Raw genomic sequence first — 27542 nt, 5'->3', positions numbered from 1 at the left:
GCTAAAATGGATCATCCACTTGGCACTTCTGACTGAAGATGGTTGCAAACGCTTCAGCCCGGTCTTTTGCACTCACATGCTGGGCTCTGCCATCATTGAGGATTTGGATGTCCATTGAGCCTCCTCCTCTCATTAGTTGTTTAATTTTCCACCACCATTCACGACTGGACGTGGCAGGACTGCAAAACTTTGATTTGATCTGATGGCTATGGACCTCTCAGCTCTATCTGTAGCATGCCGCTTCTGCTGTTTAGCATGCATGTAGGCCTGTGTTGTAACTTCAATAGGTTGGCACCTCATTCTAAGGTATGCCTGGTGTTGCTCCTGGCATGCTCTTCTTCTTCTTAGGCAGTCCCTCGGAGTAGAGGATGACTTGCTACCACACTAAAAATGTGTTCTCAGGTGACTGATGAGTCCGATGTAGGACCTACAGTCTGTTACAGGTGGGGTAGACGATAGTTGAAGGGACGTTGGTTGAATGGCTGGTTGGTTAACGTGCTTGGTTGTCATGCGCTCCTTCCGCTGTTTGCGCTTGGTCTCCGCTTTCTCCTTGCTAAGAGACTTGGTGTTCGGCGCCGCCTTCTCTTCTACTTTGAGCGGTTTTGGGCCAGGGATTCCCGGTGTCGATAGGGATGTTGCACATTTTCAAGGAGGCCTTAAGGGTGTCCTTGAAACGTTTCCTCTGCCCACCTGCAGCTCATTTGCCATGTCACAGCTCTGAGTAGAGCACCTCTTTTGGGAGTCTCGTATCGGGCATGTGGATGTTGTGGCTCGTCCATTGGAGCTGATCGAGCGTTGGCAATGCTTCGATGCTGGGGATGTTGGCCTGAGCGAGAGCACAGATGTTGGTGTGTCTATCCTACCATGGATTTGCACGATCTTGCGGAGGTACTTCTCCATGCACAGCCACTAGCAAATTTAAAGGTGCCACGCACAAAAAAAAATTTGGAGGGAATATTGCCTAAGGCTAAAAATTATCAGGTAGTATGCTCATATTGTCCACAGTAATTTCTAGCCTTACGTTCTATTTATTAAAATAAACTAATATTGCACACAGTAACATCAAGGCTCTAAAATGGATACGTAAACATCTAATGAATTAAGGTATGTGTACTTGTATAGGTCAGCATTTGAAAGTTTGGTGGCAACTGTGAATTGACAACACTCCCAAGGAAAACTGTTGCTTGTGTTTTAACAACATACTGACCAGAACGTCTGGAGCAAGATCTTATCACTTCACAATATCTGGCAGTGTTCACCAAAGAACACAATGAAGTTTCATTAATCTTCTGACATCAGCAGATTACGCATAAAAATCATTCCCTTTGAAGAAAATGCTTTGTCAATTACCACATAACATTTTCGTCATGATTATAGTATGTAGAAATTAGGTGATGTTTTAATCGAATTTGCAAACAAATGAGAAAAGATTTGTCCAAAACCTTTTTCTGATGAGGGCAATATCCATTTAAATTGTTTCAAATTATATGATCTACAGAATACAATCGCATTTATAGAAGACTGCAGCATTAGGATGGATACTTAACTGACCATTTCTTCTATGTGCCAAAGATTGACAACAGATATGCAAGTTTTTTTGCTGTGGAAATAAATCTTAACTGGCCTGAATGTATTTCATTTTTGCATATAATCATTGATTAATCATGGGTGCTATTTGATAGTTATAAACCAATAAGAATTGGCAAATTTGGCAAAACAGGTTCAAGGGGCTAAATGGCCTACTCCTTTTCCTATGTTCCAAATATAACACAAGATGACACTCAATCAAAAGCATAAATTCATCACAATTTTACTTTAGAAAATAAATAAAATCACTTGAGATTTATAGAATACCTCATCAAATCTATCAAAACCATCTGAGAGTAATTCACAATTATTCAGAATTGCAGTAGCTGCTATGCAGGCAAAATGCACCAGACACTTTGAACACAGAGTACGCAGAAGAATGAGCCGTTAATAACATTTTGGTGGCGTTGGTTGAAGAAAGAATTTTGGCCAGTAGAGCAGGTCTACTCCCTTCTATTCATTGAAGACGGCCACGGAATCCCTAATTTCCAGCTGAACCAATGAAACAATCGGAGGTAGCCTCAGTTTATAATACCTCATTCATAGAATGGCATCTCCAACAATGCAGCACTCCCTCAATACTGTGCTGGAGTGTCAACCTAAATTATGTGCTCAAGTTCTGCAGTGGAGCTTGAACTCGCAATCTGCTGACTCTCGAGCGTTTCCAAGTAAGCCAGGCTGCCAAGTTCAGCAAATAAAAGTAATGAAAAAGGTGATAGAGGTTTTTAAACATTAAAAACTCAAATAAAAACCCTCACGAGAATTAATTTCAAAATATTTTCTTTTAATATACTCAAAAAATATTCCCTGGCAATACCTGCTAACAAATTAAGCTACTACCTGTACTTCAAAATAAAAAAGTAAACATTTAAATTTTTCCCCAATTTAAAAAAAAATATAGCATAATAGCAAGAACTTGTTTGAAGTCTCCTTAACAAAAGTGGCTTCTATGTTTTAATAAATCAGCTATTGCCTTTCTACTGATGGGAGTTATTGCTCAAGTCTAAGCATATTTGATTAAAAACCCTATGCACAGGATGCACCTATCATCATAAATTCAGCAAGACATTCAAGCAATGTATCGAGTTTTTTTTTCTTTTTGCTTCAGGAAATTAAAATGCCTTCAGAATAACATCCAACACAAAAAAGAATAAAGTGTATTATTTTTGAATAAATCAACATAATTTTAGATTGTATGTCTTTAATATTGCACAACCAAAGCTCCTCTTTTTAAACTTTTACATGATCATACGTAAAAAGTAAAATGTAGGTTACATCTGTGGCATTAGTATGTATTTACAGGTAATTGGTCATGAGCAAAAGATCAAACACCTTTTAATAGTATGAAATAAATTTTCATAAAAGTGTAAAACTGTAGTCCCAAATATGTTCAACTCCTTAAATGCTTGTACTAGAATATAATATTCTATCATTTAAATTTCCCAGTTGTTGAAATACATGCAGATATAAGTTTTTAAATGCATGCTCAGGCACTCCACATTTTCAGGCCTACAGTTTAAAGTACCTTAATATCAAGAACCTGATTTGTCTAGTCCAAAGTGTACACAGTCTACAGGCAGTGATAATTCACACTCTAAAGCTGCAACATATCATAGAAAGTTAAAAAACAATCATGTTTATACAAGCTTTCGCAAAAATCATTCAAGAGGAAACTGTACATATGTGTCTAATAAAGTTAATAAACTTTGGAATAAAGAGTCCACATCTTTAAACTGGAAATCAGCACTACAGTAAATATTCTTCCCACTCACACATCCATCTCTAACACTGTGGTTTGCAGAGATATGTTTATTTATTTTTTAATTGTGGTGTATCTAACGCACCTGAGAAGTGACAAAAATAAATTAGAATAGTATACAACATGTCATCAGGGAAGAATGGTGATAAATTAATACCCAAATTCTCAGAATCAGTTTGTAGTGTCACACATTTTGTTTCATTAACTTATCTTCAACTAGTACTCTGAATGAAGGCTGAAGACATTCATGATGTTCAATACAATATATTGCAGCTTTAAAAATGTAGTTTAAAAGCTACACATGGCCTGTGAGTGATGCAGTCTGTATACTATACACAGTACAACTATTGTTAGAAATAGGCAGAACAGCAGCCCTTGTATTGTTTTCAATTACTCTTTTATTGATGTTCATCAATTCCTGGGGTTTCACCATGTTGTATTCTAGATGCTATTCTGATTGCTTCTTCCAATGATTGCTGCTCACCAAGCTAGGAAAAAACATTAGGAATATAATGATTTGTAAAATGTAATATGTCTTATGAACAAAACTGCACATCTCAGTGCTCAACATTGTGTCAATAATTATTAGATGTTCGGTCAGTCAAACTATACTCACAATATTGGATGGTTAGTAAAGTTTGTTAAATCACATTGATAGCAACAGCCTACATTTATGCAGTGCCTTTAGCATAGAAAAATGTCCCAAAGCATTTCACAGAGGCATCAGCAAACAAAAATGGACATTGAGCCAAAGAAGTAGATGTTAGATAAGGGAGGTGGAGAGGCAGAAAGGTTTAGGTAGGGAATGGAAATAATTCAACCATTGACCAGAAACCCAACTAGACCAGCCACATAAATACTGTGGTTACAAGAATAGGTCAGAGGCTGGGTATTCTGTGGCGAGTGACTCGCCTCCTGACCAATGTTCACTTTACATTTTTTTGGCCCATTCAAAATACTGCGCATGTGGTTTTTCCCATTTTCCCGGTGAGCCGGTTGCGCAGGAGCACCAGATCGCTGTGCTCCCGACTCCCCAAAGCCTTTCCACAATCTACAAGTCAGAAGTGTGATAGAATTCTCTCCACTTGCCTGGATGAGTATAGCTGCAACTACACTCAAGAAGCTCAACACCATCCAGGACAAAGCAGCCTATTTGATTGGCACCCCATCCACCACCGTAAACATTCAATGCCTCCACCACCAGTGCAATGTGGCTTCGATGTGTACCAGCTACAAGATGCAGTGCAGCAATTCGCCAAGGTTTTGTTCGACAGCGCCTCCCAAACCTGTGACCCCTACTATCTAGAAGGACAAGGGCAACAGGCGCATGGGAACATCACCAGTTCCAAGTCACACAACATCCTGACTTGGAAATATATCGCCATTCCTTCATTGTTGCTGAGTCAAAATCCTGTAATTTCCTATCTAACAGCACTGTGGGAGTACCTTCATCACATGGACTGCAGCGCTTCAAGAAGGCAGCTCACTACCACCTTATCAAGGGCAACTGGTGTTGGGCAATAAATGCTGGCCTTGCCAGCAACACCCACATCCCGTGAATGAATTTTTAGAAAATGTTGGTGATCAGCTGTTGCCATCTTTCAAAAATTCAGTAACTATCAAAGCAATTGAAAGCTTTATTTCAGGGACAATGGAGATTGCTAATCTAAAACATGCAATGGAATGATCGGATCATCACCTGGCTACAGCTACCTTGTTACAGATTACAGTTCAGGAACTGCAAAATTAAAATGTTGTTGTATGATCCATCCTCAGAAACCCTTCTCACCTTTGCTCTATTGTCACCTACCCGCCTTCAGCCAGAAAGCAAGGACAAGGGGAAAGAAAAGAGGGCTGCCTTTGTCAAAGGAATCACCATGGCTTTATGCCTACATGGAGCAGCTGGCCGTTTCAAATCACTAACCATACCCACCAATATTTGGAGGCTACTGGGAAGAAGTCAAACATTAGAATATAACTCCAAGGGACAGTAGGACATAAAATTCCATGACATTGATATTGCATAACACAGAACAGTTATAACAACCACCATTTTCCGTCTTCTATCCTAGATTCTAAACTATGTTGTTTTATCAACAGCAAAGAGAAATGCTACGGTTTTAGAAATCATAGATGGAATGAATATTCTGTACTATTTGGAGATGAGGCTTAGCGATTAATAGGCATTTTTACATTGATACTCGAGTAAGTACTGTGGCCTCACGGCACCACTTTTTAAAAACTTAGCAGAATGCTGCTGAAAATTTGTAGCTCATAGGACGGATAATAGGAAGAATGTAATTTTCTGCTGCCACAAAGGCCTCTCCCAGAACCAAGTAAAAACTGGGTACATAAGTGATCAGGGGTTGAGTATGCCTCCTTGTTGGATGCAATCAGCTATCAATGGTGCATTGCCAGTATAAAAGTACCAAAAGGTGAGCTCTAATTTTACCCTTGTTCTACATGTTATTTTACTGTCAGTAGTAAAAATAATAGCTGTAAGAATGAATTTATATCCCTTTACTCCAGAAACAGGGTTAACGCTACAAGTTTCCATCCCATTCCATGTTGATTGTTTGCAATAAGAGATTAATTGTACAAAGGCAACAGAAGCACAATTTTGAACAGCAATTTGCTATGAGTTTTTTTTTAAAAGAACACTGGACAAAATGGAGATCAGAAGCAACTTTCTTTTTGCAATTCCTTTTGGGATTTACAAGATTTACACCTTCTGACGGGCAACTAGGGATGGGCAATAAATACTAGTCATGCCAGTGATGCCCACATCCTGAGAATGAATGAATAAAGGTATGCAGAAAATACAGTGTGATTAAACCATAAATATTTGAAAAATACAGAGGAAGTTGGAAATTTTGAAATTTATTTATTATGGAATGAGGAACCAATGAAAGTTGGGAAGGATATCGGTAATAGGGAAGTAGGACATATGAGATTGGATGCAGGCAACAGAGTTTCAGAGGAGTTGCAATGTGCTGGAACTCGGGAGGGTGGTGAAGAGAGCTTTGGAGCAATCAAGTCTGGAGGTGACAAATGCATGGATAAAGATTTCAGCATCAGTTGGGCCAAGAAAGGGCAGAAGTGAGTAATGATATGGAGATAGGAATAAACCATCTTGAAGGTAGGATTGAAGCTCAGGGTCAAACTGGACATTTGAAAAACTTTTATAAGTTCTGATGAAAAGGTATTGACCTGAAACGTTAACTTTGCTTCTCTCTCCACAGGTGCTGTCTGAGCTGCTGAATATTTGCAGCATTTTCTGTTATATTTCTAATACGTGGTGTTTTAAATAGCTATATAAATGACTAAGACCGGGAATTTCCCTGGAGCTGCTTCCACTCTGGCAGCGTAACTTTGGTGGAAGCCCCATTTGGGGATGTGAACAGAGTGAAATGGGAGAACATAAGAACCTAAGAAATAGGAGCAGGAGTGGGCCGTACGGCCCCTTGAGCCTGCTCCGCCATTCAATAAGGTTATGGCTGATCTTTGACCTCAACTCCACTTTCCCGTCTGATCCCCATATCCCTTGATTCCCTTAATATCCAAAGATCTATCAATCTCTGTCTTGAATATACTCACGACTAAGCCTCCACAACTCTGTGAGGTAGAGAATTCCAAAGATTCACCACTCTCTGCATGAAGAAATTTAACCTCATCTCAGTTCTAAATGGCTGACCCCTTATTCTGAGACTGTGACCCCCTAGTTCTATACTCCCGAGCCAGAGGAAACATCCTCCCTGCATCTAGCCTGTCAAGACCTGTAAGAATTTTGTATGTTTCAATGAGATTACCTTATTCTTCTAAACTCTAGAGAATATAGGCTTAGTCTACTCAATCTCTCCTCATAGGACAATCCCCCCCATCCCAGGAATCAGTCTGGTAAACCTTCGTGCACTCTCTCTATGGCAAGCATATGCTTCCTTAGGTAAGGAGACCAAAACTGTACACAATACTCCAGGTGTGGTCTCACCAGGGCCCTATATAAAATTGCAGTAAGACATCTTTACTCGTATACTCAAATCCTCTTGTAATAAAGGCCAACATACCATTTGCCTTCTTAATTGCTTGCTGTACCTGCATGTTCGTTTACAAGGATACCCAGATCCCTCTGAACACCAACATTTCCCAATCTCTCACTGTTTAAAAATTACTCTGCTTTTCTTTTCTTTCCTACCAAAGTGAATAACTTCACTTTCTCCACATTATATTCCATCTGCCATGTTCTTGCCCACTCACTTAGCCTGTCTATATCCCCTTGCAGCCTCTTTGCATTCTCCTCACAACTTATATTCCCACCTAGCTTTGTATCATCAGCAAACCTAGTCCCCTTATCCAAATCATTGATATAGAAACATAGAAACATAGAAAATAGGTGCAGGAGCAGGCCATTCAGCCCTTCTAGCCTGCACCGCCATTCAATGAGTTCATGGCTGAACATGAAACTTCAGTACCCCCTTCCTGCTTTCTCGCCATAACCCTTGATCCCCCGAGTAGTAAGGACTTCATCTAACTCCCTTTTGAATATATTTTTTGAATATCTGAGGCCCAAGCATTGATCCTTGCGATACCCCACTAGTTACAGTCTGCCAGCCAGAAAATTACCCATTTATTCCTACTCTCTGTTTTCTGTCCGTTAACCAATCCACGCTAGTATATTACCCCCAATCCCATGAGCCCTAATTTGTTTAATAACCTCTTGTCTGGCATCCTATTGGATGCCTTCTGAAAATCCAAATACACCATATCCACTGGTTCCCCTTATCTATTTTGCTCATTACAACCTCAAAAAAACCTAACAAATTTGTCAAACATAGCTTCCCTTTCATAAATCTGTGTTGACTCTGCCCAATCCTATTATTATTTTCTAAGTGCCCTGTTACCACATCCTTAATAATATATTCTAGCATTTTCCCTTCTACTGATGTCAGGCTAACTGGTCTGTAATTCCCTGTGCTCTCAAAAAAGCCCCGAGGAAATTCACCAACCGTCACCCCAACAATTTAGTTTCAACACTTTCCTTTGCTAAGCACAACTTGGTTTCAGTTTCATTAAAGAACTGTACATCACAAAAGCAGATAATTTCATTTGCTGATTTTGCATTTAAAAAGCATCAAATTAAAACTGCGTCACTGAGTTTTGCATATTTTTTCCTACTACTATTCATAACTACAAGTCACTAAACACTAGCAATTCGAGTGGAAATAAACTGCTGTGCAGTATCAGTCAGATTACAATAGTCCTTTGATTTGGAAGAAACGCAAGCAATAAACATACAGCTTATCAAACTTTATTGGTGCATAACATACAATATAGGTAGTCACTTTTCTCCTCCCCATGGTCAAAATACTGGCAAGTGTTCAATACCAACATAGCAACAAGGTTTTAAAGATAAAAGAACAAAGTTAAAGGGTGATGAGAAGAGACAAAACTCTCAATATACACAAGAGTGTTGGACTTCATCATCAGTCATTAAGGCTCAGTGCACTAGGATCTTCAGTACAACACAAAAGAATCAGTTCTTCTATTTTTTGGATAATTTTATTTAATCTTACTTTGAACAAAACCTAGGTTAAATCATTACAAATGTTGGTTGCGTACATCACATACATTTGTTTTTTTACGGAAAGATAGAACCCACCTGCACAGCAATTTGAGTGCCGTTTGCTGTAGCCAGTAACGTAACTGGCCGGGCTCCTCCGGTCACTAAATGATGCTCATGGTGCTGATGGGCAACCAGTTTTTCCACTTCAACAGATGCGGCCTGTAGTGCAGCTATGGTTGTCTCACCTCTCATCACACAATCTGGTGTCACTATAGCCACCTTTAGGAAAACAGATGCTTTTAATTAAATACCAGAATTTACAAACCATGTTCATTCCATTTAGTATATGGACATTTAATTATGATTTTTCGTAGATTATTTTGAACAGTGCTCTCAATGACTCAATTGTAACTGATGATATTTCAACAGAAATGTTACTAGAGTATAATTGTCCTGCCAAAGACAGCTGCTAGTCAATGGTGACTTATTCCACGAGTGCAACATCCCCACTGACACCTGGGAGTCCTTGGCCATAGACCGCCCTAAGTGGAGGAAGTGCATTCGGGAGGGCGCTGAGCTCCTCGAGTATCGTCGCGGAGAATGCAGAAATCAAGCGCAGGCAGCGGAAGGAGCGTGCGGCAAACCAGGCTCCCTGCCCACCCTTTCCCTCAACGACTATCTGTCCCACCTGTGACAGAAACTGTGGTTCTCGTATTGGACTGTACAGCCACCTAAGAACTCATGCTTAGAGTGGAAGCAAGTCTTCCTCGATCCCAAGGGACTGCCTATGATGATTCCACATGCATGTGGTCTAGTGGGTTAGAACCTATTCTGCAGATGATTGCCAATATTGCTAGGAGAAAACAAAGCAGTTATATATATTATTGGCTTAAATATTGCTGGTTAAGCCATTGACATGTAGTAAAGAAATCTCTTTCACAAGGTAGAGAACAAGCAAAATGTGTCTTCACAGGTTTGTCCTACTCTCACTTAGAACTTCAAATCTCAGTTAAGCCCTCAAGACTAGGAAATGAACAGAGGCCTGACAGTTTGCAAAAGGAAGAGGAAGAGTGATCCTGGTATGTTCCCACAGACTTGGTTGGGGGCTGGTTTGAAAAAGAAAAAATATGAAAAAAATTCTATAGTTTATATAGCTTAAGTCCAGTGGCGGCGCTATGCATGACTGACGGAGAGTCAAACTTGAGATTTGGCCAACTTCGCAGGAAGGGGACCGAACTGTGAACTGTGAAATGCTGACATACCTAGTCCAAATGCTGAGCCAGGAACCACATTGACTTGCAGACTGAACCTGGAGGCCGAAAACAAGTGACGGAGGTTCATGGGACCAAAATGGAGGTGCTCTTATGTTGGCCAACCTCAGAATGCTTGGGGCTTGTCATAATTTCCTCTGAACCCATCACTGCTTAAGTCTATATTCTATATTTAGATGTGTGGTGAAGATTTAGATGCGATCTCCAATTGTATTTATTTTCAAAGTTTATTTTGGTCACAACAGTCCAATACAGCAGGTAGAAGGGAAATCTGACTAAGAGGATCTTTTTCCATACTGCTCAAGCATGCAGTGTGAAAAGTCTCGAATACAGGCACACAAATAGATATATGTGGGTACAGAAGGTTTATTTTGTTTTGGGAAAAAGACAAGAAAAAAACCTACAGAGAGATTTTAGAAAAAAATTGAAAACTTGCACAATTTCATAACAATTAAAAAAACTTCCAATTGGTCTGTGCACAAAGTCTGGCCCTTGGATTCCCAACAGTTAGAATAAAATGTTATCCTGAATGTCACTGATGGTAAAAATAATAAATATACGAAACAAAACTCCTTTACCTGTTGACCATCTGAACCATCTGTTGTCACCATTGTAACCGAATGAGTATCTTGTGTGGAAATAACTGCATCATGCGTAGGGACCGTGATGGTAGTGCCATCCTGTGTTACCATAGTTATAGTAGCGCCGAGCCCTTGTAGATCTGTCTGAGATATGCTGACCTGAAAGAAACAAACAAAGCTGGTTGCAACTTTTAACATGCAGTGCCGAGAAAATTTCTTTACACGTTCATCTCTGAGGACATTGCATATGGGGAGTGAAGACCAAGTGTAGTCTTCAGGTGAAGTATGGGTAGAGGGCAGAGAATAATTTAACCAGGGTGCCCACATGCAATTTAGTCACAATTACAATCTCATATATGCTGTCCTTATTTACATGTAATACTTTTTTCTGTCCTTATTTTTACATAATACTTTGATTGTACGTGATCACTTATAATTAAATACCAAAACTTAGAGCAACTTGGAGAGCAGAGAAGTAAAAAATGGTCGGAGCAGAGGAGTCTGAAAAGCTGGGTTACCAATGTGGGCATGAATCAGCTCGAATATGCTTAAGAATTTTTATTAAACATAATAATTCAAGTGCTTAATAAAAAGTGGGAACTCACAAGAGGACAAAAAATAATCAATAGACAAAAATTGAATGGGCTTCAGGTGAGGTGATAGAAATAGTATGATAGGGAAAGAAACAGTGTTACTTCCTGCAAGTACGGGAATTGCACACTCTACTTAAGACTTAGTATATTATCTAGCTCTGGTGCAAGTGAAGATTGGTAAAAGTAAAATTCAATTCTACAGAAAGAAGTTTCAACTCTGTCACTTTTAAGAAGAAACCTGAAGTAATTCCATTCTTCTTTTCCAAGAACTCATCCAGAGAACCATATACACTGAACTAATTATTCCCTCTGCTACGCTACAAAATTGTGTGAAGAATCTCTTTATCCTCCCCCAACCCCACAACATAGACTACAGAAGCAAGGGGGAAGAGAGAGCTATGATTGTCTATTTAAAACATTGTTTTCTGAACAAAGTTTAAAATTATTAGAGTAAAGCTACCTCCGTGGAAATGCCTGCAATACAAACTATTTTGAAGATTATGCACTGTACATACTGTACTCTCAGGATGAATCAGCTACCCAAATGAAGAAGAGAAGGGGATTTATCCCTGGTGTTATGGCCAATATTTATCCCTCAATCAACATAACAAAAAACAAATATCTGGTCATTATCGCATTGCTGTTTGTGGGAGTTTGCTGTGCGCAAATTGGCTGCCGCGTTTACCACATTACAACAGTCCAAAAGTATTTCATTGGCTGTAAAGCGCTTTGAGACGTTTGGTGGTCGTGATCAGAGCTATATAAATGCAAGTCTTTTCTTTCTTTCAAATGTTAATCCTTTCTGCCTCAGCAGAGATAAATTTCAAGTACAAAGGTTAACATAATTCCCAACTAATACATTTTGGACCAACTACAAAGAGAATTGTAAACCAAATTTATCTAGTGAAGTTTTAATTACTAGTAAATAAACATTGGTTTTTACATGTTTCAATTACACTGCATTTCTGGAACCAGAAAAGCTCTGAAATTCAGGCCCAGTGTAAAAGCTTCCTAAGTGAACAGTATGGGTATTTTATAAAGTTATGCGCTCAGTTCTGAACATCATACTTATAATCGTACAACAACTCAGTTACAATCGAGGTCAGTATTTTGACACATCGAGGTCGGTATTTTGACACATCGAGGTCGGTATTTTGAATATGCAAGGGCAGATTGAGTGGAGCTGCCGAGTCACACTCATCATCATCATAGGCAGTCCCTCGGAGTCGAGGATGACTTGCTTACACTCTAAAAGTGAGTTCTCAGGTGACTGAAGAGTCCAATGTGGGTTCTACAGTTTCTGTCACAGGTGGGGCACACAGTGGTTGAAGGAAAGGGTGGGTGGGGAGCCTGGGTTGACACATACTCCTTCCGCTGTCTATGGTTGGTTTCTGCTTGCTCCCGACGATGAGACTCGAGGTGCTCTTCCTCCACTTTGGGCGGTCTTGGGCCAGGGATTCCCAGGTGTCGTGGGAATGTTGCACTTTATCAAGGAGGCTCTGAGGGTGTCCTTGAAACGTTTCCTCTGCCCACCTGGGGCTCGCTTGCTGTGTTGAAGCTCTGAGTAGAGCGCTTGCTTTGGGAGTCTCGTGTTGGGCATGCAGACGATGTGGCCCACCCAATGGACTGATCGAGCATGGTTAATGCTTTGATGCTGGGGATGTTGGCCTGAGCGAGAACACTGACGTTAGTGCATCTATCCTGCCAATGAATTTGCAGGATCTTGCGGAGGCATCGCTGATGGTACTTCTTCAGCTTTTTGAGGTGCCTGCTGTAAATAGTCCACATCTCTGAGCCATATAAGGCGGGTATCACTACTGCCGTGTAGACCATGTGCTTGGTGCCAGATTTGAGGTCCTGGTCTTCAAACATCCCCTTCATCAGGTGACCGAAGGCTGTGCTGACACACTGAAGGCAGTGTTGGACCTCGTCATGGATTTTAATAACCAGGGGGGCAGTGCTGTGTGGCGGGGTCAGGTTGGTAGAGGACCTTTGTCTTACGGATGTTTAGTGTAAGGCCCATGCTCTCGTACGCCTCGGTGAAGGTGTTGACGATGGCTTGGAGTTTGGCCTCGGAGTGTGCGCCAACGCAAGCGTCGTCTGCGTACTGTAGTTCGATGACAGAGGATGGGACAACCTTGGATCTGGCCTGGAGGCGGCGGATGTTGAACAGATTCCCATTTGTTGTATAATTTAGCTCCACTCCAGCAGGGAGCTTGCTGAGGGTGAGATGAAGCATTGCAGCAAGGAAGATTGAGAAGTGCAATGACGCAGCCTTGCTTGACCGCGTTCTGGATGTGGATTGGGTCTGTGGTGGATCCATTGATCAGGATCACGGCTTGCATGTCATCGTGGAGCAGATGGAGCTTGATGACAAACTTTTGAGGGCAGCCGAAACGGAGAAGGGCGCTCCATAATCCCTCGCGGTTGACAGTGTCAAAGGCCTTTGTGAGGTTAAAGAAGGCATTTCTTTTGTAGTTGTTGCGCGGTGAAGATCATATCCGTTGTACCCCTTAGAGGACGGAATCCACATTGCAACTCTGGGAGGAGCTCTTCAGCCAGAGGGAGAAGACAATTGAGGAGGATTCTTGAAATGACTTTCCCTGTGGCCGACAGCAGGGAGATTCCTCTGTAGTTACCGCAGTCGGACTTGTCCCCTTTCTTGAAGATGGTCACGATCACGACATCTCTGATATCTCCTGGCATGCTCTCCTTCTTCCAGATAAGAGAAATGAGGTAACGTATTCATACCAATAATGCTTCCCCACCATGCTTTAGTACTTCAGCGGGAATTCCATCTGCTCATGTTGTCTTGTTATTCTTCAGCTGACGGATGGCCTTTTCTACCTCGTGCCGAGCTGGGGTTGTGCTGAGATGGTGGCCGGTAGCATGCTGCGGGATGGAGTCGAGGATACTCGCGTCGAAGTCAGAGTCTCGGTTAAGGAGATTTTAAAAATGCTCCTTCCAGCATGCACTGACAGCCTCTCTGTCATTGATGACCTCACCGTTCTTGGCCAGCAATGGGGTAGGGCCTTGGGTGCTTGGTCGTAGGTGGTCTTGACTGCGCTGAAGAATTCACGCCCGCCGTTGTTGTCAGCTAACTGCTGGATCTCCTATGCTTTCTCCACCCATCGTCTGTTCTTTACAAAAATATTTTATGTATTAAAACGTGTGCAGTTTTCAACATCTGCCAGACTGCTGGGCTTTCCTCATTGGAAGGATAAAAGTATCAGTGGGAAAATCACTCTGTCACACTGCAACCGGGATGGCTCCATTCTCAGCACTAAACCTCCACACACAAAAAATGTTGGCACAATTAAAATAACATACTTGTAGCAAATGGAACAAGCTTGGTTGTTGCTCTAAAGATATCTTTCCTCCATTCTTTTAGGTCCCCCTGAAGCATGCACTACACTTTGGTCAAGTGAGAAAATTGTCAAAATGCAGCTAAGGCTTTGCCAATGCTGCTTTATTGCATGTAAACTTGACAGTACGACACAGTGATTTTCCCGCTGATATTTATATCCTTCCAATGAGAAAATATGTTGAAAATTGCACACATTTTAATACATAAAATATTTTTGTAATTTTACTTGTATAGTCTCGTTGCAAGAATACATACTGCAGTTGAAATTTAAAAAAATAGATAAGGAAACACACAGAAAGAACACAGGCTGGAAAAGAACAGGCAAAAGAAAAACTAAAGTTAGACTTGACAAGGACTCCCGAGATGGAAACTGGAATTGTCTTTTTCTTACCTGTTGTTGCGTACCATCTTGCGCAATAAGAGCCATGTGTTGACCTACATTTGCTTGTGTGACTGCAGTAACTTGTCCAGACAGCACACTGTCTTCTTCAACTCCTGTTACATAGGTAATTGGCTGCCCCTTAATAATTTCATCCCCAGAAGTAACTTTTGAAACAAAATAGAACATAAACAAAATTTTACCACATGTTTCTACTTTTGGAATGTTTCACTGAACTTAAAAAACACTCACTGGTTAATTTAAAACTAATGACATATCTACAGAGTCATTGATGACATTTAATCCTTGCATAAATAGCAAACATAACATTGCAGTTGACTTTAATAATTTTATTCTATGGATTTAAAAAAAATTTTCATAGGCACAAATAAAATTGCATTGTCCATATGTGAAAACAAGATTTGCCACAGTGCTTCAGTAACTTCACAGGAATATGTGAATAATTGCTGAAATGGTTTAGTGGCTAAATGCATTGCATTTTGTGGTACTAAGCCATATAGACCGAAAGTTCCCAGATTCAATCAGTTTGCTGATGTCAGTGGGAGAAGCAGCTGAGGTATCACTCTTAAATACCAATTATGATGACCGCGAGAGAAAAAGGAGGAAATAAATAATGCTGTCTTAAAAATAAATGCTTATTTTTGTTCTTACAAAAATTAATATAAATTTGAGGTGCACAGATTAGAATTTTTATTGGTAGTGATAAGTTTTACCAGGTTTATATTCTAATTTACTCATGTCTTCAATTGTACTTGAGAGTTATGGGGCTAGAATTTCCACTCCATTCCCACAGGTTTTCTCGGCGGTACTGCTCGTTTTCGGCGGAAGACCACACGGCGAAAGTTTTCACTCCATTTCACAAAGAGTTCCGCCGGCGGTCTTGAAATATCGCTAGGGAGCGACCACTGGCATGTACTGCCAGAAAAACTGCTACCCGTCCAAGTTTAGGTTCAGCGATGACCCATAGGTAAAACTGAAAAAAATGCCCACGAAAAGCAGCCGGAGCTGGGCGGTAGGTAAGTAGCCCTGCAAAGAAAGGTAAGTTAAAGTGTTTTTTTATAATTCTTTCAAAATTCTTTTCAGCGATTAAGTTATAAAGAGTCTTGAGAATGTTTTTTTATTTTTTATTTTTGGAAAAAATAGTGTGTGTGCTTTCCCCCTCCCTAGGCCCAACCGCAGCCTCGGTCTAAATTTGAGTAAGTACCACCCATTTTGATTAAGAAATGCCCAATTTGCCCAGGATCATGTTTAACCCCTGAGAATCTGCGTGTAAGATCCATTTTCTCGTCGGGTGGTATTTTTTCCTTTTTTTGTGCAATTTTTTGCTGGCGTTAGTTAATTTAAGAACCTTAGCGATCTTTTGGGCGGCAATCCGGCAGTGGCAGGTTTTATGGAAATTTTAGCCCATGGTCTTTTGTAATCATAAACTCAGTTATATTGCTATTAGTACAGCCTTTTCATTTTTTTTCACTCTTACTAATATCCACTCCTGAAAGCTTTAAGTCTTTGTTGGTGCCTGATTCCACAGACACTGGTCATCCTTTGTTATGTCAACTAAGTGCCCATTACTTATGTGCGAGATTTGGCAGTAAGAGTCAAAATGCTATCTAAACTTTTTTTTTGGGGGGGGTGGGTGGGGTGGAGTGGAAGTGGAGGTTACCACAGCCAAGCCCAATCCTGTCCTCACCAGACATCCACACACAAACAGTTCTTCCAAGAGACTCTGGCCAGCAATGCTAAACAGAACTCTAGCTGATTTTCCCCTCCCTAACCCATGGACGGCAATTACAGTGGCCCTATTACCTATCAACCGAGATTAGTTAACTAAGCGCAGATTGGGGATTCAACCTGGAATCTTCCTGGTCTGTATGTCTTAGCTATGCACCAATCTTTCTGTCACATAGTACAACGTGTACAATTCTGGGCACCACACTTTAAAAAGGGCATGAAATCTTTGGAGAGGGTACAGAAGAGATTTACTAGACCAGTTCCAGGGATGAGGAATTACAGTAACGTGGATAGACTGGAGGAGCTGGGGTTGTTCTCCTTAGAGCAGAGAAGGCTAAGAGGAGATTTGTTAGAGTTGTTTGAAATCATAAAGGGTTTAGATAAATAAAGAGATACTGTTTCCAATGGCTGAAGAGTCGATACCCAGAGGCACAGATTTAAGGTGATTGGCAAAAGAACCAGAGGCGACAGGAGGAAAAATACTTTTTACGCAATGAGTGGTTAGGATTTGGAATGCACTGCCTGATAGGTTGTGGATACAAATTCAATAGTAGGCTTCAAAAGTGAATTGGATAAATAACTGAAGGAGAAAATATTGCAGGGATATGAATTGTTCTTTGAAAGAGCCAGCGCAGACTTGATGGGCCGAATGGCCTCCTTCTGTGCTGTACTATATGATTCTATAATAAATGCAGAGTAATGTTATATGGGCCTCCTGTACAATAACGTTATACATTTTTGTATGTTATTTAACTGAGAGTTCACAAAATAATTTATTTAACCATTTGACATGCAAGTTGTTATTTTTGTAAGAGAAAGCAAATAACACCAGAATTATGCAAATCAATAGTTTATAGGGTCTCCAAAAATTTCCCCATCTCATTTTGGTTGGTGAAATCACCCCACAATTATAAGAACCAGGTGGTTTCAGCAATGTTAGTGCCTTCGCTGCAGGAACTAACATAAATTAAGTATTAATAAGTAAAAGCTGAGGTTTGCGACTATTATGTTTGATCCCTCATGTGCAAAGAGAAGAAAAAAAATACAAAGTCACATTCTCTCACGCTGAGTGGATATGCTGACCAGTTTAACGGTATAACTGCCAAAGCACAAAGTTCTAAAATAAAACTGAAACTTATTCATATAGGACGATTCACTAGCCTCATACACAAACAATTCCTTGATTGTGCAAACAGTATGGGAATTCTTGCAAGTAAGCATTCAAAAGGTCAGCATCATGGTGTAGTTAAACAGCTTGGAGTAGCAAGGAGATTTGGTACCAGTTTACATTGTGTTGATACTAGTATGAAATTCTTGACCACATCAGCAGCCCAGAGACAGGGAGGCAGAAATCATCACCTGATGTGAATGATTCGAGAAGTGGAGGGAAATTATTGCCAATTTGATCACATTTGTTTAGTCAGTACAACTTCTCAGCTTATGATGACTTTTATTGAGCACTTTTTCAGAGTTCTGCGTAAAATACGTGTTTTTTGGATTACACGAGTAGTATAAAATATAAAATTGACCTGTGACACTACTCATGGAGAAAAATCTTAAAAAATAATAAATTTGTACTCACCATCCTGCGGTTCAAAGAAAGTCTCTTCTTCTTCAGTTGGCTCAGTGTCTCCATGTGCAGTTCGCTTATGCATTGCCAGTGTAGAGGTCTGTTTATATGTTTTGCCACAGTGGTTACAGTTGTATGGTTTGGAATGTGTATGAACTACATGGTGTTTATATAAACTGGAGTATTCAGTGAAACGCTTGTCACAGCCAGGTACAGTACATACATAAGGCTTCTCTCCTGCACATTATAAATAAATGAAAAGTCACAATTACATAACAAAGATAGACAGCAATAAAAAGGAAAACCTAATGTCCAATGCCATATGTAATTTGCTATATTAAACCACATACTTATAAAATCCTGTTTGTCATTTGTAATGTCTGTAAGCTTGTAATGTTTGTAGCTCCACACTGTGGATGTGGACGTATTGCGTACTGCAAGTGCAGGGTGAATAATAAACAGCCCAGGCAGATTTCCGGAGACTTCCGAGAAAGCTGCCTGCCATGTTAGGAAGCTGTGCGTGCTGTGTTCTGTGAATATATCACATTTGGCTACGGAAGATGGGATTTTTCGGATGATTTAAATCTTAAATTTTGTTGGTGAAGGATTCAGCCAGCCGACAGAAGACTTTGGAAGTTTCTGTCTTGGAAAAAAGCTACAAAAGTCCGAGGTAAAATACAGCACACGGTGTGAACAACTAGAGATTAAAATGGCAGGTGTATTGGGATATTTGAGTGAATATAGACACGACCGGGAACGTTTTAAATCATATGTGGATCGGCTAGAAATGTATTTCACTGCAAATAACATAATCGAAGTTCCAGACAATGCAGTCCAGAACTGGGCTGTGATGGAATGTAAGAAAGCGATCTTCTTATCGGAGGCGGGTCCGGCATTATACGAAACCCTTGTAAATCTGCTTGTGCCTGACGAGCCAAAGGACACAATGCTTAAAGAGATTTTAACGAAGCTGAAGCAGCGCTACAACCCCAAACCGTTAGAAATTGCTGAAAACTATCGTTTCGGGATTCAGAATCAAAAGGCTGATGAAAGTAACATCGTTGCATTAAAGAAGCTATCGATGCACTGTAATTTTGGAAACTTTCAAAACCGAGCATTACGGGATCGTTTTGTTTGTGGGGTGAAAAATAATGTGATCAGAAGGAAGTTATTGACGACGGATGACTTGACTTTTGAGATTGCTTGTCAGACAGCGAGGTGGATGAGCATGGCCGAACAATATTCCCTAGAATTAAATAATGATTACGGTCGTCAGTCAACCGAGGTAAATCACCTGCAGGTTCAAAGTAAAAGACGGGCATGGCCGAAAGTCTCAGAAACTGGAAATTTTACCAGAGCGTCGAAGTCGTGCTATAGGTGCCTGGGACAACACATTGCTCAAAGTTGTCCATACGTGAAGGCAGAGTGTTTCTTCTGCAGGAAGACTGGGCATCTTGCGAAGGCATGCCGACTGAAGGGTAAACCAACTTCCAAAGCTATGAGTCCAGCGTTCAAAGCTATGAGTAGAAATCCCAAGAGACTAGATAGCATGGAAGAACCATCATCATAAATAATTAAAGTAGTTACCAGGAAGAGTGGTGACGATATGTGGTCCTTGCACATATTTGGTGAAGATGTTTGATAATGGACAGGTTAGGTTTGTTCATATTGATTATATTTTACCTACAGACATGGAAGGAGTTGAAGGTAGGAATGATTCAATTATTTCTGACTCATCAGATAGTTTCGATATACCAGTAGCAAATCCTAAATCCAATGTACTGGAAACAAATCCAGAAGAGAATCAGAATGAAAGTCTGAGTCCGAGTCAGGAAAACATAGAACCTGAAGTTAGACTGAGTTCAAATGAAAATCAAGGAAATTCCGTGGCGGAAAATATTCCTCAGGATGAGCCTCGAATGAGTTTAGATTCGACACCATGTTTGGAAGGTTCTGTCCGAGAGCGAAGGTATCCTCTTCGAAACAGAAAACAAGTGGTAAAGTTAAATTTGTAAATATGGAAAAAAAAATAAGTTTATATCCTGTGTTATGTATAAACATGAAAGTTATGTATGATGTTTGTTATAATAACTTCTTCATTAAGGAGGGAGAAGTGTAATGTCTGTAAGCTTGTAATGTTTGTAGCTCCACACTGTGGATGTGGACGTATTGTGTACTGCAAGTGCAGGGTTAATAATAAACAGTCCAGGCAGATTTCCGGAGACTTCCGAGAGAGCTGCCTGCCATGTTAGGAAGCTGTGTGTGCTGGATATATCACATTTGGCGACGACATCATTTAACAGCTTGAAAGGATTGAAGAGCCATAAGTGCAGCAAAATTCGTATTTTGTTATAGCAGGTCCCCTTTTTCTCTTCCACTTTATTACAAAATTAAAAGCAGTTTACTGAACGTGAGAAACATAAGAAATAGGAGCAGGAGTAGGCCATTCGGCCCCTCAAGCCTGCTCCGCCATTCAATAAGATCATGGCTGATCTGAAGCAATGTGCCAATTGCACAACAAAGTTGGCAGATTCTATGCCTTACATCAGAGGTGTCCAACATGCGGCCCCGAGGCCAAATCAAGGCTGCAAACTCTTGTTATGCGGCCCCTGAAGCCCTTGCCGAGAGCTTCTAATCTTTGCTCGATTACAGAGGGACATCTCCCCCACTATAAACACAAGTAAACTGCACCGGGTAATTACACGTGTAAATAGGACATCCTTTCCAATCTTGTTATGGTAATTTCTCCCTTTCCAGTACTGTTTTCAAAAACACAAACCTAACCTGACCTTCTGCCTGTGTGCAGGATAGCTCTATAATTGAGTTATGAGACTCAGCTCCCCTCCCGTTAAATTCCAAATTTCAAATTCTGGCAAATTCTTGAGTGAGCACTACAGACTATATACTATGGTTACAGATTACAAATTAAAAGTGCACCCTTGCATTGTGCATTCCAATTGATTATAATTTCTATTAAAAAAATCTCTTCTAGACTTTAAAAAAAAGTTAAACTGAATGGGAGGGGGGAGCTCAAATAAAAGCTCATTTTTCCTTGGGCTGCTATTGTGTGCCTCTTAGTAAATGACTCATTGGCTTAAATTGGTTGAGGCTTGAAAATAGGCTATGCACCTTCTCACCCATAGATGATGACATGTGACCTGGGGAGACTGTAGAGAAACAAATTATGCACTCAATACTCTTACAAAAATGATGGAGCCACCTCATCCCTAAGAAGCATTCAAGAAAAATTACTTTTTTCACATAAATAACAAAATAGTTTAAACGGATAGTTGAATAGATCATTTGCTGTTAGACAATACATTAAATCAATAATCATGCTTTAGGAAATGACTAGCAGTTTACTCTGATTGATACCTGTGTGTATCCTCATGTGGTTCTTGTAATTGGTTGCACTAGCAAAGGCTCGTCCACAGCCTGCCTCTGGGCAGAAATATGGCCTTTCACCTGTGTGAGTCCGAATATGCACTTTGCGAATATTTGATGTGGTGAACGATCTGCCACAGCCTTCAAAAGGACATTTAAATGGCCTTTCACCTGTTTGTCAGATACAATGTAATTTGAGTGAAACAAAAACAGAGCACAGCACATGCAGTAAAGCATTTGCAATAGTTGGTCAACATATTATAGTAACTAACATATTTAGCTTATTTATAGTTATGCATGTGTATAATTGAACGCCATCTTAGAATGAGAAGAAAATGCAGCACAAAAATTCTGCCACACGTTTGATGTGAGACAGTTTTGATTTACTCATATTTCAACCTCCTCAAAAGACAATTTAAGGTCAAAGCAGTAAAACAAAAATATAAAAAGGTAGCATACATTTTATTTTGAATGAACTAAATGTTAAGTTGGCCTAGACAACTAAATGCATAGAAAATTGCTGCCATTTACTTTTTAATTTAGCAAAGATTATACTAAGAAATTCTGAAATATTTGTAATGCTGTAAAACACAAGACATTTGAAAAATTGGGAATGTTCTCATTAGAACAGAAGGGATTAAGGGATGATTTGATAAAGGTGTTTAAAGTGATGGGACAGAGTAAATAGATTATTTCCAGGGATTAAGAGGTCGAGAATAAGAGACACTGATAGATAATAGGATTAAATGCAAAAAAAATTAGAACAAAGAGCAGAAGAAACTTTTTACAGAGGCTTGAGAGGCTGTCGAATGCTATACCAGAGTTAGTGATTGAAGCAGAGAACATGTCAACATTTAATAGATTAGATAGTTGGTTAAAGAAAAGTTGAATAAAAAGGATATGGTTATATGGGGAGCATAGCAAATTAGAATGAATGCTCGTGTGCAGGATATACTGATAGACTGGTCTATTTTTGTGTTGTCATTTCTATGTAATGTAATGTTCATTTATCTTTGTGACAGCAACAGTCCATCAGCGCTGGTCTGAAACCCAATTGGAGTGGCTCAGTGATGACTCTTCCTCCAATTCCTGGTACCGACTCAATCTGTGCTTGCAGAGCACAGTGCAGTTCAGAAACTGTGCAAGGAATATGGGGAACAAAGTCACCTTCTATCAGTCTGTGGCCCACTAGGTAGAACACCAAATGGCACTAAGCCATTTTCAAAGAGATCTTACAGACAATTATCCTCACTGCTCAGTTGGTAGCACTCTCACTTCTGAATCAGAAAATTGTGGCTTCAAGTCCCACTGCAGAGACTTGAGCACAAAAGTCCAGGCTGACATTTCAGTGCAGTACTGAGGGAGTGCTGCATTGTCACAGGTGCCGTCTTTCGATGCGACATTAAACCGAGACCCCGTTTGCTCTCTCAGGCGGATGTAAAAGATCCCAAGGCACTATTTTGAAGAAGAGCAGGAGAGTTATCGCCGATGTCCTGGCCAATATTTATCCCTCATCACAAAAACAGATTATCTGGTCATAATCACACTGCTGTTTGTGAGGGCTTGCTGTGCGTAAATTGGCTGCCGCGTTTCCGACATTAAAATGGTGTCTACACTTCTAAAAAAGTAATTCATTGGTTGTAAAATGCTTTGGGACGCCCTGAGGTTGTGAAAGGCGCTATGTAAATGCAAGTCCTTTTTTAATAAAGCAACCACACATCAACAGGATCTTAGTTATTGGATCAGTTTCTATTTCAAAGTGGATCACAGGGTTCCTTGTGCTAAATGCTTAGCTGCTGTGCCAATGCAGTCGAGTCATACTAGCATTTAACTTGGCTCTTCAGTGTTATCTTGGCTCAGTTGGTGAGCACTCACTCTTCAGGCTGGAGATTGTTGGTTCAAAGCACACTTCGAACAATCAGGACTTAATCACGTTATATAAGTTGACATTCCAGTGCGGCACTGACGAGTGAAACATTGTCCAAGGCACTGCTTTCAGGTGGGACATTAAACCGAGGCCCTGTCTCCTCTGAAGGTGGACACTTTCATGGTCCCAACAGCAATGGTCAGATCTGCAGGACACTGCAGGGAAACGCTTTCCATTAACCCAAATTGAGATTGACAAAGCAATAAAAAAGAGAGACAAAAGCAGAGCTCTGATGTCGTATCTCCATTTAACTGTCATTCTTTCAGAGTCAAGCACTAACAGGAAAGTGCATTAACAATGGCCTGGTTTGCTCATTTTACTTCTGTTTTATGCCCTACTGAATACATTTTTCTTTTTGTCATCCATTTTTCTCTTAGCTCTATTGTGCCCCCCACACCCTCACATTTTCATTTTATTTATTTATTATGGCTTTATTCCACTTTTTCCTTTCATCCCAATTTTCATATTTGCCTCTTTTTTTAAAAAAGCTTGCTTAGATATTTTTGCTCTCAGTTTTCTTATTTGGCTTGGTTTCCAGATGTAATCTCTGATGTATTTGATAACATTGGTTATGTTACTTTATTTCCTCTTTTGCTCTGTCCCCAGTATTCTCCATTTACTATCTGCCTTTGCTGTACGAGGAAGACAGCAGCTATTTTTAAAAATTTGCTTCCTTGTGAACTTGCTCAATTCAGAATTTCAAATTGTGCTCTATTAAATGACAACCCACTCCAAAAATGGCCAAGGACAATAGAATCATTCAAAAAGCAATCCTGCAGCTCCCCAAAGGCTCCGCAAGTTTATCCTGTGAGAGCAGGAATATTGCAGGTTCAATGACTGGAGTGTGCTCTGAATGATCTATTCTTAAATGGGGTTGCAGCAGTTCTGTAGTTGGTCTTGGTTAGGCAGGGGAAAATTGGTCAAATATCTAATGACTTCTGTTTGAAGTGTTCAACTCCACAATGTTGCACACCTCCTCACCAAGCTCACCCCATTATCGCTGAAATCCTCAACAATTACTTTATCAGCTCCAAGATTGACTACACCAACGGTCTCCTTGCCAGCATTCCAAAGAAAGATAAAAGACTTACATTTATATTGCGCCTTTCATGACCACCGGACGTCCCACAGTGCTTTACAGCCAATGAAGTACTTTTTAAAGTATAGACACTGTTGTAATATAGGAAACGCAACAGCGAATTTGTGCACAGCAAGCTCCCACAAACAGCAACGAGATAATGACCGGATCATCTGTTTTTGTTAAGTTGCTTGAGGGATAACTCCCCTGCTCGTCTTTGAAAATAGTGCCATGGGATCTTCTACATCCACCTGAGAGCAGACAGGGCCTCGGTTTAACGTCTCATCCAAAAGACGGCACCTCTGACAGTGCAGCACTCCCTCAGTACTCCACTGGAGTGTCAGTCTAGATTTTTTGTGCTCACGTTCCTGGAGTGGGACTTGAACCCAGAACCTTCTGTCTCAGAGGCGAGGGTGCTAACCACTGAGCCACTGGATGACACTCCTACATAAACTACAATGTGTCCTAAACTCCATTGCCCACATCATGTGACTCACCAAGTTTGGCTCCCCATCTCCTCACCAACCTTTACTGGCTCCCCTTCCTTCAACACAACAAATTCAACATCCTTGTTCTCATCTGCTCTATCTCTGCAGCCTCCTTCATCCCTATGTGCCAATCCATTCTCCACAGTTGATTCTGCACGTGCCACCCACCTCTTCACTCCACTTTTAATTTCACGCCTTCAAGCAGTAGTTATACATATTTGAGGTCACTGGGTGAAGACAACATAAGGTGTCACAGTCCAACAAGCAGCTGTCCAGTTTCACATATGGAATGGCTATTTGGATGAGACACTGGAGGGGCATCTAATGTCCCAGCAAGGATTAATGTCTTGGGCAAAGAAAACTGTTGGAAAAAGTGTGGTGGGCCAAATAAGCAACCCTATTCAAGATAGCCACAAACTGTTACTATAAACTACAAAACTGATGAATGTGTGGTGGTGTTGTTATTTTTAATTATATATAAAAAAATATGTACTAACTCAGCCAAATCCAAACCCTGCAGGTAATTCTGCTAATGTTGGTATAAAGCCATGTAACTAAGCTGCTCATGTTATCTGGTCAGGTTTGGTTGCTATAGTAATAAAGTTTTGTTGAAATTCTTGCAGGTGAAAAGTCTGTGAAAGACAGTTAGGCTCTCCCCATGATTATTTTTTTGTTGCTATTGATAAAGTTATCACAATTAGATTACAGCTAAATAAAGACGATGTGTAAATTTGACGCCTTACAAAAATGGCATGACCATGAACGACAACAGAAAGGAAATAGAGGAACATATTTACAGGCAAATTACAGAAAGATGCAAGAACTATAGAGGGATGATAATAGAGTACTTCAATAATTCTAATATGGACAGTAACAATGTAAAGGCTGGAGTAAGTAAAGCACTACCCTTGCCTGCCAAAACTGCTCACTATTCCAGGATCATTCCAGAATGCAAAGATAATCGCCTGCATTTTTTCTCTACTGCAGTTTTCTAAAACCCCTCTCCCCTGTCTCCTCCACCAACAAGGAGCTCATGGACTTCTTTGCATTAAGACTGAGACGATCCGATCAGTTGCCTCTGCAACTACCCTTCCTTCCCCTAGCCCACCGGGCCAAACTTTCTCTAATGTTCCCACTTGCCCTAACCCTAAACTTACATAATTCTTCAGTTTCTCTCCGATCTCCTCTCATGCCCTCTCCAAATTCATCGTGTCCATGAGACCCACTTCCTGCTCCCTCGAGCTTTTTCCCACTAAACTGCTGATCACTCAACTTTAGATTCTGGTTGCCATGTTAGCAGGTATTGTTAACGGTTCTCTCTCCTCGGGTGTTGTACTGCTCTCCTTTAAATCTGCCGTCAACACCCCTCTCCTCAAAAAAACAACCCTTGACCCCTCCGTCCTTGCAAACTACCGCCCCTTCTCCAACCTCCCTTTCCTCCCCAAAGTCCTTGAACGTGTGGTTGCCTCCCAAGTCTGTGCCCATCTCTCCCAGAACTCCATGTTTGAATCCCTCCAATCAGGTTTCCACCCTGCCACAGTACCAAAACAGCTCTTAACAAAGTCACAAATTACATCCTTTGTGACTGTGACAAAGCTAAACTATCCCTCCTCATCTTTCTCGACCTGTCTGCAGCCTTTGGCAGCATTGACCACTCCATCCTGCTCCAACGCCTCTCCACCATCGTCCAGCTGGGTGGGACTGCACTCGCCTGGTTCCATTCTTATCTATCTAATCATAGCCAGAGAATCACCTGCAATGGGAGAAAGGAATAGACCGAGCAATTACAGGCCAGTCAGCCTGACCTCGGTGGTGGGAAAATTATTGGAAAAAATTCTTCATTTAGAAAGCCACGGATTAGTCAAGGACAGTCAGAATGGATTTGTTAAGGGAAGGTCGTGTCTGACTAACTTGATTGAATTTTTTGAGGAGATAACGAGGAGGGTCGATGAGGGTAGTGCATTTGATGTAGTGTATATGGATTTTAGCAAGGCTTTTGATAAGGTCCCACATGGCAGACTGATCACGAAAATAAAAGTCCAAGGGACCCAGGGCAAAGTGGCAAGTTGGACCAAAATTTGCTCAGAGGCAGGAAGCAAAGGGTAATGGCTGATGGGTATTTTTGTGACTGGAAGGCTGTTTCAAGTGGGGTTCTGCAGGGCTCAGTACTAGGTCCCTTGCTTTTTGTGGTATATATCAATGATTTAGACTTGAATGTGGGGAGTATGATTCAGAAGTTTGCAGATGAT

At 40.6% G+C, this 27542-nt stretch overlaps 1 protein-coding gene across 3 annotated transcripts in view; it reads right to left on the bottom strand.

The window, feature by feature from the left end:
- Window positions 1-2692: 2692 nt before the first annotated feature.
- Window positions 2693-27542, bottom strand: part of LOC139280098 (zinc finger protein 143-like) — a 94386-nt gene continuing 69536 nt past the window's right edge. For 2 of the 3 annotated variants that reach the window (XM_070899608.1, XM_070899606.1), the window contains exons 11-16: window positions 21792-21971; window positions 18429-18653; window positions 15110-15264; window positions 10756-10917; window positions 9003-9185; window positions 2693-3834 (exon numbers count right to left, since the gene is read on the bottom strand). In XM_070899608.1, coding sequence (XP_070755709.1) covers window positions 3745-3834; window positions 9003-9185; window positions 10756-10917; window positions 15110-15264; window positions 18429-18653; window positions 21792-21971 — 995 coding nt within the window. In that variant the 3' untranslated portion in view covers window positions 2693-3744. The remainder of the gene's footprint in view (window positions 3835-9002; window positions 9186-10755; window positions 10918-15109; window positions 15265-18428; window positions 18654-21791; window positions 21972-27542) is intronic. The other variant, XM_070899607.1, reaches the window with a different exon arrangement.

This window comes from Pristiophorus japonicus, chromosome 14 (assembly GCF_044704955.1).
Source record: "Pristiophorus japonicus isolate sPriJap1 chromosome 14, sPriJap1.hap1, whole genome shotgun sequence".
In the NCBI taxonomy this organism is placed as follows: domain Eukaryota; kingdom Metazoa; phylum Chordata; class Chondrichthyes; family Pristiophoridae; genus Pristiophorus; species Pristiophorus japonicus.
Note: the sequence above shows the minus strand (reverse complement) of the source record. Positions and strands in the feature narration are given on the sequence as shown.